The following is a 12,163-nucleotide window of genomic DNA, read 5'->3' on the forward strand; positions in this document are numbered from 1 at the left end:
CAGAACCCCCAAGGCACCTACAACGGATCTGAGGCTTTGTGGGCAGCCATAACCTGTGTGGGTCCGTCATCACAGCTTCAGATTAATCCGAAGGCAGATTCCCTCCCGACGGCAGCTGGGCCAGAATCAGACCAAAGCTCAGCGATGAGCTCGACTGAACCAACAAAGTTGCCATCATATGGCGAGGACAAACTTTTCCACAGCCTTCCCTTCTGCCCCCTCCCCCTATGCCCCTCCCCCCAAAGAGGCATCGAACCCGGGGTGGGCGCCCCAGCCGGCCCGGGCTCCCTGGCGGCCCATTCTGGCCCGATCACCCTCTCACCTCACGGTCCCGGGCCCTCCGGCTGCGGAGCTGCCGACTCACCCCCCTTCCATCTTCCCCGGGCCTTCCCGCTCCCGCTGCCGCCGGAGCCCCAGCCCCGAGAGCTCCACACCAAACCTTGCCCAGGCCCACTCCTCCACATCGAAGGTGGCGGAGCAGGGAATGCAGAACCGCGACGAGCGGAGCTTCCACGGCTGACGGCCGGGGAGAGGACGGGAGTGCGGGAAGGCGAGCCGAGCCGCTCAGCAGGCGGTGCAACAACGCCCCGGTAACCGAGCGCAGCCTGGAAACGCCAAGGCTGCACATACACAGGCAGTTCTAACCGTTGGGGGGGCTGGGAGGAGAAGAGGGAAAAGCACTACGAAAAGGAGGTGGGACGTCAACGTACTGACGTCATGCGCTGAGAGGAAGCGGGGCGATTCCCCTCCCCCTCCCTCAATCCGGGCGGAGCTGGGGAGTGTGGGAGGGGTCTAAATCACGGCAGCCTGTCACAGCAAACGGCGAGGTCGGTTGGGGGGGCGGGGAGGGAGGAGCCAGCGAGAGTGAGTGAGAGACGCGCGGAGGGAGGGAGAGGAAAGAGCGGAAGTCTCGCGAGGCGATACCGGAGAGAGTGTGGCGGCGGCGAGATTTGCAGTCGGGCTGAGGAGTTGGTATTTGTGTTGAAGGAGGAGGCGGAGGAGGAGAGGAGGAAGAGGGGGGGAAAGCCCGGAGACCCGGCCCGAAGGGTGGGGTGGGAGGGGAGGGGCCCCCCCCCTCCCCTCTCGCTCGTTCCCTTCCCTTCCCCACGACCGGCCGCCTTGCCCGCCTCGCCCGCCCGCAGCGGAGGAGGACGCGGACGAGGGGGTGGAAAGCGGCGGTAGCGGCCGGGGCAGGCGGCGGCAGGAGAGGCTTCAGCCATGGCCTCGGGCGACACCCTCTACATCGCCACGGACGGCTCAGAGATGCCGGCCGAGATCGTGGAGCTGCACGAGATCGAGGTGGAGACCATCCCCGTGGAGACCATCGAGACCACCGTGGTGGGCGAGGAGGAGGACGATGAGGAGGATGACGAGGACGGCGCGGGAGGCGGCGGCGGGGGGGGCGGCGGCCACAGCGGCCACCACCATCACCACCACCATCACCACCACCACCACCACCCGCCCATGATCGCCCTGCAGCCGCTCGTCACCGACGACCCCAGCCAGGTCCACCACCACCAGGAGGTGATCCTGGTGCAGACCCGCGAGGAGGTGGTGGGCGGCGACGACTCGGACGGCCTGCGGGCCGAGGACGGCTTCGAGGACCAGATCCTCATCCCCGTGCCCGCGCCGGCCGGCGGCGAGGAGGACTACATCGAGCAGACGCTGGTCACGGCCGCGGCGGCCGGCAAGAGCGGCGGCTCCTCGTCGTCTGGCGGCGGCCGGATGAAGAAGGGCGGTGGCGGAGGCAAGAAGAGCGGCAAGAAGAGTTACCTGAGCGGCGGCGGCGGAGGGGCAGGCGGCGGTGGTGGAGGCGGCGGGGCCGAGCCGAGCGGCAGGAAGTGGGAGCAGAAGCAGGTGCAGATCAAGACCCTGGAGGGGGAGTTCTCCGTCACCATGTGGGCCTCAGGTGAGCGGCGCCAGGCCGAGGAAGGCGAGGGGATACGGGACGAGGCCCAGGAGACACGTCCCCGGCTCCCCCGGCCCCGGGGATGTTTTTGTTTTGAAGGGAAGCCATGTTTTATGTGTGTGATGGGCGCCGCCATCTTCTTCGCCAGGGCAAGTATGGCGGCCCCAAAAGATGGCGGGGCCTGTGCGGCGGCGGGGGCGGCGGGGCTGCTGGGACCCGTCCGGGGGGAAAGAAAGATGGCGGCGCTGGCGGTGTGGATGGGACGTGGGGGGGGGGGGGGCGGCGGGCGGCGGGCGGCGCGCCGGCTCCACAACTAGGCCGCAATGGCGTAGTTTCTCCGAGAGGGGGAAGCGGCTGCGAAGGGGAGGGGGAAGGGAGGAGTGGAGGCGGGGGGTGGGGCCAGGCTCGGAGGGGGGGTGGGGCGGGGGTGTCTCGCAGCGTTTAACTCCACGCTGCCGCCCGCTCCTTTCTCCCCGTGCCCCCACCCTCACCCCACCTCCCCCCTCTCCAGCTCGTCCTCCCTCCGCTCCTCCAGCCACGCGCCCGCCCTGTCCGGCTGCTCCAACCTCTTTACTCCCCCCTGCCTCTGCAGCCTCGGGCGGGGGGGGAGGGGTGCCTCCCCGGGTCACCGTTACCCCGGGAGGGGGGGTGGAACCGCTGCATTGTTCTAGCCGCGGCTCGAGGCTCCGCTTTCTCCTCCTCCTCTCTCCTCCCGCCCTCTTCTCGCGGGGGCGGGGGAAGGAGCAGAGTTCTGCCTTCCCAGCCTTTTACCCCAGCGGACCCCTCACCAGCCCCTGGGGCGACCCCGGCGAGGGAGGAGGGGCCTGCCCGTTGCGGCTGTTTTCTGGGTCCACTTAGAAAGTGGAGCTTGGAGAAGGAAGTCCTGGAGGGCCGGAGGCTTCTTCGGCCGGTAAAGCCTCGGTGCTCGGAGAGGAACGGGGCCGGGATCGTGCTGAGGTTCTTATAGAGATTAGATTACAGCGCACACACCCCGGGTCTGCCCCCCGGCCCCACCCCCTCCTTTGGGGTGAGAAGCTATTTGTTCCTTCCCTTTTCGTCTCCTCTCCTCCCTAGGGGACCCTTTTCAAAAGGGGTGGGGGAAGCTTTTCCCCTTTTCACTTTAGTCTTTTAAGTTTCCCTCAACTGGTTGGTTCCAAGACTAGACCATTCTCAGGAAAGTGTGCTAATTGAAGCACTTCTTTTTGCAGTACTTTATTTTCAGCCTTTTCTCAATATTGGTATTGTCTTCATCTTTTATTCGTAGTAATAATAACAAACTGAGAAACTTGATTTTGACCTAAATTGAAACCATGATTGGAAATGAAAACTAACAAAATATTATCTCAATTTTTTTCATTGAAAATATTTTAAATTTTAAAAAATTAATTCATCTTTGGTTTTAAACATAAAAAGTTTTTTGGGAGAAAAGTTAAATATATATGGGGTAATTTTGCTCTCTAAAGAAGAAAATCTTTCAAAAGGTCTTTCACTTTGCTTTTCATAGAGATATTGTATAACTATTACCTAACAAAATTCGAGGATATTAAATAGGCGACTAAGATGATTGCTACTGCAAGTAGTAATTCATCTGAGGTTTCAAGGTTGACACTGAACTTGTCATCCCCTAACTGCCTTTTCCTATCTTCTCCTACCCCCCAAAAAATCCTGCATACCAGTAGTTTCTTTTAAGTTGCCTTAATTTTAACTTTTGAATCGAAACAGTTTAACAACAGTGTTGTTGTTAAAACCAGAAAAGAACCAACCGTGATTAAAAGTCTAGCAGATGAAACTGGTTTAGGTCTGTCCAATGAGAAACAATATAACTCAAGCCAGGTGTAGGTATGTGATTCAAGGAACAGTTGAATAAATGGACTATGCCCAAATCATCTCAACATACGTTGACATGCATCTAGAGATCTTGAAGAATGCCCTGGGGAGATTTTAGTAGCTTGACCACCCCCCCCCCTGCAGAATTTATAGAAACTGCTTAGCAAATTGATCAGGATACAGTTGTTACAGGTATTTTTAAATTTAATTTAGGGATTTCTGGGCTGTTAGAAATGTGGGTATAAAGTTTGCTGATTTTAATTTTTTTTTTAATTTTCCTAAAATTATTTGGGGGGGTAAATGAAAATGTACAATTGAAATGAGTGTAATATAATGTAATATAGTGTAATCCTGAAGTTATGCTTACTTATTGAAAAGATACATAATTGTACATAAGCAATTAAAAACCAATGTGAAAATTAAGGTTTAAGGAGAGATACAGCTGTTAGGAAGTGATTTGGAGTCATGAAGACTTAAGTTCAACTCTTAGGGTATGTGACTATAAACAAGTCACTTAAACTATATTCTCCTATAAAATGGAAATAATACCTTGTTGTGGGTCATTGTGAAGTACAAAACGTACTATATAAACATCAACTTAACAAATATTTGATACTCAAAATAACCCTTGGAGGTGAGTGCTGTTATCCCCATCTTGCAGTTAAGAAAACTGGGCCAAGTGACTTGCCCAAGGTCTCAATGCTAGTATATAATAAGGCTCAGTCTTCTGACCCACTGTGACCTAGCTTCCTCATTTGTAAAACCAGTATAATGTTCTGTGTTAAAATATTTAACCCCAGGGCATCCCTATGGCATGAGTATTGTGCCTGTTTTTACCATTGAGGAAGCTTGTGAGTTGGCTTGATACAAGGTGTCAAAACTTGTATTTTAACCCAACTCTGACTCCTAAATCTAGCATTCTATTTTTCAATTTCAGAAGGGTTAATAGAATAACTTCAACTTTCAATTTTATAGGTGGTAATGTGGAGTCTGAGGTAACTTAAGAGAGGCCCAATGGTGCCAGGTTAGCCTGACTAAAAATCGACTACCAAAAAGGTTGAAGATTTTTACTGTTTTAAGTAATTAAAAGCTAATTATCGGCATTTAAAAAACATTTTCCCACTGCTATTCACATAGTTGCACAATTTAGGATTTATTTTAATGTAAATTAACATAGGATGAACCTGTAACAGTTATAAGCATACTGACATTTAATTAATATTAGATGATAATATGTGGCATTTTGCTTCCACTGACATGTTTTGTGGTAGGCTATCCCCCTTCCCTTTGCCTTTGTGGTTGAGAACATATTACAGAAGAAAAGCTAAATGGTTTGTGGTCAGCAGGGCATGTCCTAAATTCCAATTCACAATATGATTTTCTTCTTAGAAGTGGGATAACTTGAAGTAGAAACATGAGTGAGGAAATGATTAAAACATTCCATTGTTTCACTAAATGTAGACAAAAATGTAAGCTTGGATTTAGGATTATTTTTTTTTAATACTTTAAACCGTTAGCATAATAGTTCTGCATTGGGATTATAATTTGTAACAGTCCAGTAAATTAGGTCATGTTATTGCCATCCTATAGATTAGGAGTTCTTAACCTGAGGTTCATGGATAGGTTTCAGGGGGCCTATTAAGTTGGATGGGAAATTTTTTTTCATCTTTATTTTGACTAATCTCTAATTGAAATTTAGCAATCCTTTCCATTTATTTGAAAACACTGAACTAAGAACAGGTTCATAGGCTTCACCAGACGGCCAATTGGGCCCATGGCACAAAAGAAAAAAGCATGTAAAAACCCCTGCTATAGATAAAGAATTATTCATGGTAAAGGATCCTTGTCCATAATCACATGAATAATAGTGGTGAAAAGTCAGAGAGCCTAGGTTTGAATCCCATTCTGTCACTTAGTGCATATGTGACCATGAACAAGTCACTTACCCTTATGCCCCACCGTTGTCTTCATTTATAAAATGAGAGGATTGAATTAAATGATCCTCAGGCATCTCTTCTAAATCAAGATTATAATCATAAATTAAATTAGTGAAGTAAAGAGGTCCCAGGTTTAATGCTGTCAAATATAGCAGAATGTCATTTGGGGTAGAATTCTGTCCAGTGTTCAGGAATCAATTATCATATTTCACCTTCCTGCTGCTGCCATCTACCTGACTTTTCTAAGAGGAGAGAAAGAATCAAGGAATCCTATGAGCTAGAAGACCCCAAAATACCTGATCTACCCCAAAAGCCATCATTTTACAGTGGCCAAAACTGAGTTTAACTTGCCCAGGGTCACACGACTAATTAAATATGAAACATTCTTTTTATTAGTATAGCTAATTTAGAACTGTAGCTTCAATGATTATCTTTTGAATGGAACACAGGCATGAGTAGAACAACAAAGTTCTTCATTCTTCTTTTTAAGAAAAATTGAGAAAGTTATATATTTTGGGCAAATGCCTTAGTCTCACGGTATGGTTGGGTATTTATTTGCTTGCTTGGTGCTTTTTTTTAAGCTATAGTAATTTTTTTTTTTTTTGGAGGGCAATTGGGGTTAAGCTATTTGCCCAAGGTCACACTAGTTTTTGTGTTAAGTGTCTGAGGCTGGATTTGAACTCGGGACCTCCTGACACCAGCGCTGGTGCTCTATTCACTGTGCCACCTAGCCAGCCCTAAGCTGTAGTTCTTAATCACAGTTCAATTTAGAATGTTGTGAACAAATTACTTTTGATGCTCTTAAAATGCTTTTTTCTTATGAATAATTAAAATAAATATTTCTATATCAAATTTAGAACTCAGTTTTATATTGGGATTCTCCAGAACTCATTTTTCTCTTCTAAATATTGAACCATTGTCCTAGTGAGAACTGGAAATTCCATAATTGTGATAGAATTGCTATACCTTTATTTGAGGGAAAGCTGTGTATTTATCATCTGTCCAACTGGATGTTGAACTGCTTTATGTTTGAGTTGTAAAGGATGTTAGAGATCATCTAGTCTAGGGATTCTTAACCTTTTTTGTATTGTGGATTCTTTTGTCCGTCCGGTGAAGGCTTAGCACTCCTCAGAATGATGTTTTTAAAATACATAGAATTGCAAAAGACCAAATTATTGAAATATTTTTAAAAGTAAATTTACTAACCCCAAGTTAAGCATCCCTGATATAATCCAATCCTTATACTAATGAAAGTGAATACTCCAGACTCAGTGACTTTTTCTTAAGTTACATAGAACCCCACATCCTTTAGTTCTATCATGAGTGTGTGTGTGTTTATGTTGAGTTGTGTAGATAAAAAGGATGAAAATGAAATACATATATCCCTCTGGGTTTCAGATGAAGTGCGTAATAATCTAAAGGATATTATATACGCTTTCAAATGAAATTGTATGGTCAGTTTTTCCTGCACTGTTGACTGTCATATATGTCTGTGTTTGTGTAAAGGAGAGTATAGAATATGTTTGAACAAATTGACTAAATTAGACTTCATTTTCAAAAGAAAGCTCCTGAGGTAAAATCTTTTTTTGAAGGAAAAAACTGTTGGCTTCATGTTTTTTGAAAGATTAAATCTGACCTCTCTTACATCAGCAGTGAAGAATTTGAGTTATGAATGAAAAGCTGTAAGGAAAAATAAATGTAACACGTGGAGGGAAGGCTACAAATTATAAATGTGTTAAAAATATTGTCATCTAATCACTTCAACATTCATTATTATTCTTTATTTTGTTGTACTCCTTATTATGCTTTCCTTTTTACTTCGAAGAGCTATAAGTATCACGAAGCTATGTGAGCACTGGTGTTCAAATATGCCAAGTGTTTTGGTTCCTATGACAAATTCAAAAATCACTTTTGGAGGAAAAGCAATCAACTACAATATATAGATTTCTTACCATCAAGAGAGGATTCCCTAGAAAGTAGAGGAGTAAGGTTATTTGATGTCTGAACCCAGTTGCTAGAGTTAATGCTTGCCTTCTCCAAGGCTTTAGCCTAGAACTGGCATTTTAGAGCTTGGTAGAAAGTAGTTCAGCAAGTCAGTAGCAAAGTAAATTAGAACTGAGGCCCCTTGAATTCTTATTCCTCTGAGCTGTTCTTCAGATGGATAGTATTGAACTATTTCACTTCCTAAGAAAAAGATTGAAATATAAAGTTTTCTAACTTCATGAGTTCAAAATGTAGGTAAATGTAAAACTAAATGAGTCTTTAATTGAATGTTTAAAATAAGTTATGAGTCACTTCATCAAATTAAATTGCACAGTTGGTTAAAATGTTAGCAAGAAAAGTTTACTATCCTCTAGTATTTAGCAAGTGCTGTAAATCAGGTTTCTGAATTTTTTTTTTTATTAATTTGGGGGGCATCGTGGTATACTTGGAAGAGCTTTAAATTTGGAGTTGAGACCTGAATTCAAATGTTGGCTCTGTTACGGGTATAGTCTTGGGCAAGTCACTCAGTTTCTCTGGGGCTCCCTTTTCTCCCTTTGTAAAATAGAAGGAAGATTATATGACCTCTAAATTTGATTTCTTAAGCACTAATTTTATGATGCGTTTTATTTAGATGTGTCTGAAATATTAGAGTAAGTGCACAGCTTAAATTGAACCAAACATTAAACTAAAAAAAAAAAAACCTTCACTCTGGCAACAAGCAGGAGGCATTTCTGGAGGGAAAAGGGATTTAGATAAGGCTTGAAGCAAACAGTTCAATGGAAATAGAGTGGAACTTGGGTCTGAGACCAGAATTCAAATTCCCCCATGTCACAATGCACCTGTTTATCCTCTTAGGCAAGTCACATAACCCCTCAGCTTCAGTTTCTTCTGTAAAATGAGTATTGGGGGAGTAGATGGACTCTGTGGGCCCTTTTGGCTCGAAATCTATTATGCTAATATATTTTAAAAGGAGCCGCTGTGGCATTAGAACCCACAGGTTTTTAAGTGTATACTTCTGAGTACATAGTTTTTGTTCTTGTTAAATTTTAATATTTGATGGGTGCTACCAGAGGGTGTGTTTGAAATGTATTGATATAATCATTACCTCTTCACTTCAGGAAAACCCAGAGTGCTGACCTAGGAGTCAGAAGAATTAGGTCCTGTGACCAGCTCTTTTAACCTTTGTGACCTTGAAAAAAGTCACTTTACCTTTTGAGATCTTAGTTCTTCTGTCTAAATTAATATTGGTCCTTTGAGGTGTTTAGCAATCACTAAGTGAAGATAGCGCATACACACACACACACACCTTCCTTGTCACAGCATGATTTGGCCAGAATGTTATCTGGAGAACTTTTATTAGGTTACATTTTCAATTCTTCGTGGAACCTTCTAATTGATTTACAGGGAAAGGATTCCCTATTCACCCAGAACAGTATTCTAGAACTCCTTCAGGTCTTTATTAATCTGGGAGAACATAATACATGTGAATTGCAGGTAGTAAGGAAACTAGAAACTATTTTGTTTCCTTGATAACCAGAGTTACATGCCTCCTGATCCTCTCTTGGTAATGTGTTGCTGTAGCAATTCTCTGAATTGATGTGAATGCTATGTTGTGTTCTTGATCATTAAAAAAGAGGGGGCAGCTAAATGATTATTTAATGCAAGAACCCATTTTTATGTCTGCCAATTCCATTAAACATTTACTAAAGATATATTGTGTGCAAGGCCTGGTTGTTGCTAGGAATACAGAACTATAATCCAAATCCTGCTCCCAAGTAGCTTGTAATCTCAGGTTAGGAGAGAGGATGTACACAGGTCACCATAATACAAGGGAAGAGGAGAAGTGCAAGAGAGAGGTTCAGGCAAAGGAAAAGAAGAAGAAAGAATTTTCCACTGGGGAGCAGGTGTTCTCCTCTCACAGACCCTGAGTTGGAAAAGACCTCAGAGGCCTCTCTAGTCTTATCCTTACTTTAACAAGGATCTCCTCCACAAGACTGCTGACCAGTATGCCCATCCCACCCTTTTTTATGTCATTCAACAAGCACTTAATTAAGTACCTCAAAGCACTTTACGTAAGGTAGTGGGGACAAACAAAGCTGTTCCCTGCCCACAAGGAATTTTCCTTTTAATTTGGAGAAACAACTGAACAGTTAAACCAATACAAAATGATTTTAGTGGAGGGGGACACTAACAACTGAGGGATTAAAGACATCCAGTGAAGGAGAACCTGTTGTATTCCAAGGCAATCCAGTTAGACTCTGGAATATTTCTAATTGTTGGAATGCTTTTCTTTACATCAAACCTAAATTGCTTAGAGTTTCTGTCCTCTAGGTCCAAGCAGAAATAAGTCCAATCCCCCTTCAGCATTATAGCTCTTCACATACTTGAAGACAGCTATCATATTTCCCCCTGAAACTTCTCATCTCTGCTAAACTGCCCAGTTCCTTTGACTAGTAACATTCTTGAATCCCTTTACCATCCAGGTTAACCTTTTTTTGAATGCTCTACAGCTTAATCATTTGTGGTTAAAATGTGACCTTCAGAACTGAGCAATCCTCTTGGCCTGATATGTTATGAAAGCCTTACTGGTCTCCCCACCCTTTTCAATCCTTACCTTAGATCCTGGCCAAAAAAATGTTTCTAATGTGTAGGCCTGATCATTATACTCCATTATTCAAATCTGTTCAGTGGCTCCTTAGTCATCTTTATGATAAAATGTAAACTTTTTTTCTAGTTTCACAGTGCTCTATAAAATGGCCCCAAGCTTAGTTTCTAGCCTTATTTCACACTATTATCCTTCATGTACTCTATGTTCCAGCCAAACTGGACTAATAGCCATTTCATGGTCTCATCTTGCCCTTTTCCACCTCTTCATTTGCACAGGCCATACCCCATGCCTGGAACAGACTCCCTCCACATCTCCGTCTGCTGAAATCCTTCTCTTCCTTCAAGACTCAGGTCTGGTTGTCAACTCCTTCCGTGAAGTCTTTCTTGTTTTCTTTACCCACCCTCCCCCTCCCCCGTTCCTGTCTATAGCTAGAAGTGATCTCTCCTACACACTTAACACATTTTAACTTGTATTAGCTAGTAAGGACAGAAATGCAGTATTTTGCTCACTCTCAGTTTGTTCATTAAGATTGAAAATCTTGTTTCAACTCTTAGCATAGCTTTTTAAAAGTTTCGCAACACTAATTTGAACCACAGAGTGTTTGTGACAGTAATTTGTGTTCAAATCACTAGTATAAGATAGGGTTTTAGACATTGTCCTAAATGTTTATAATCATCAACTGATGGTGGAGCATCTAGTGTTTGCATGGCACTGTTAGCCACTGTGGGAGATGCAAAGACAAAAGCTCATGACCCCTCTCCCAGAACTTAGCTATTTGGAGAGACGAGCTGTATTCCAAAAGGTAACTGAGAATATGAGTTGACAAATACATACAAGAAGCCACACAAGGAAATTCAAGATTAATAGATGGTATCCTATAAGTGTTGCCAGTTATTAATAGAAGTTAAAATAATCCAAAAATTGCTTGATTTTGAAATGGGATTTTGTATTTATTTGCACGTTTAAAATTTTTTATTGGTGTCTTTTGTTTTTACATCACCTTTGTTCCAAATGTATCCTTCTTCCCTACCAGCCTTTAAAAGAATAAAGGGGGTGATTAGTGAAGCAGTTCAGCAAAATTAACCAACAACCAAGTTGAAATGTGCAACATGTATAACCCCAATCCTCCCCCACCTTTACCAAGAAAGAAAGGGAGGTAAATTTCCTCATCTTTTTTTAGGGCCAGGCTTATTACCCAGAAGATACAGCTTTTTGTTTTTTCCATTTATACTGTTGTCATTGTATATATTGTTTTCCTGGGGCTCATTATATTAGAGGATCAAGCATCTAGAGCTGAAAGGTATCTTAAAAGCTATCTAGTTTCATTCTGATGAGTTCTTGCCATGCTTTTCTAAATTTTTCGTATTCATTGTTTCTTATGCCACAGTAATATTCCATTTTGATTACATTGCATTTTGTTTAACCATTCCCCAATTGATAAACATATCAGGCATTTTTTTAAGGTTAATTTCAAATTGCTTTCCAGAATGGTTTGGACAGATTTACAACTCTATCAGTATTAATTTCCCTGTATTTCTACAACCTGTCCAACATTTACTGTCTCTATTCGTTGTCATCTTCGACCATTTTCTGTGTGTAAGTTGAAACCTCAGGGTTACAGTTCTCTTATTGGGAGCAATCTTTATATGGTTAATAGTTGGTAATTCTTCTTTGAGAACTTTTTCATTATCTTTTTGTCTTCTGTTCATATTAGTTTCCTACGTATCTTGGATTTTAGACTCATATCAGAAATATTATTTGCACTTGAATATTCTGAAAATAACAAAATATTCAGATATTCTGGGAATTTTCTTCAAATGAGAAGTGTTATTTAAGATAGTAGAGAGAGGACTGGCCTACATTGTAGTTGGGAAGACCTGAGTTCAAGTTCTATCTCTG

General features: G+C 43.6%; 1 protein-coding gene across 2 annotated transcripts in view; it reads left to right on the forward strand.

The window, feature by feature from the left end:
- Positions 1 to 1,099: 1,099 nt before the first annotated feature.
- The window catches only part of LOC138173638 (transcriptional repressor protein YY1), a 41,558-nt gene continuing 30,494 nt past the window's right edge, over positions 1,100 to 12,163 (forward strand). Inside the window, exons 1-2 of one of the 2 annotated variants that reach the window (XM_069103685.1) lie at positions 1,100 to 1,909; positions 10,540 to 10,614. In XM_069103685.1, the coding sequence (XP_068959786.1) occupies positions 1,219 to 1,909; positions 10,540 to 10,614 (766 nt within the window). In that variant the 5' untranslated portion in view covers positions 1,100 to 1,218. The remainder of the gene's footprint in view (positions 1,910 to 10,539; positions 10,615 to 12,163) is intronic. The other variant, XM_069103686.1, reaches the window with a different exon arrangement.

The sequence above is a fragment of the Petaurus breviceps genome, unplaced genomic scaffold (assembly GCF_028583685.1).
Source record: "Petaurus breviceps papuanus isolate PSGF00001 unplaced genomic scaffold, PetGlider_PUasm1.0 63, whole genome shotgun sequence".
Classification (NCBI taxonomy): domain Eukaryota; kingdom Metazoa; phylum Chordata; class Mammalia; order Diprotodontia; family Petauridae; genus Petaurus; species Petaurus breviceps.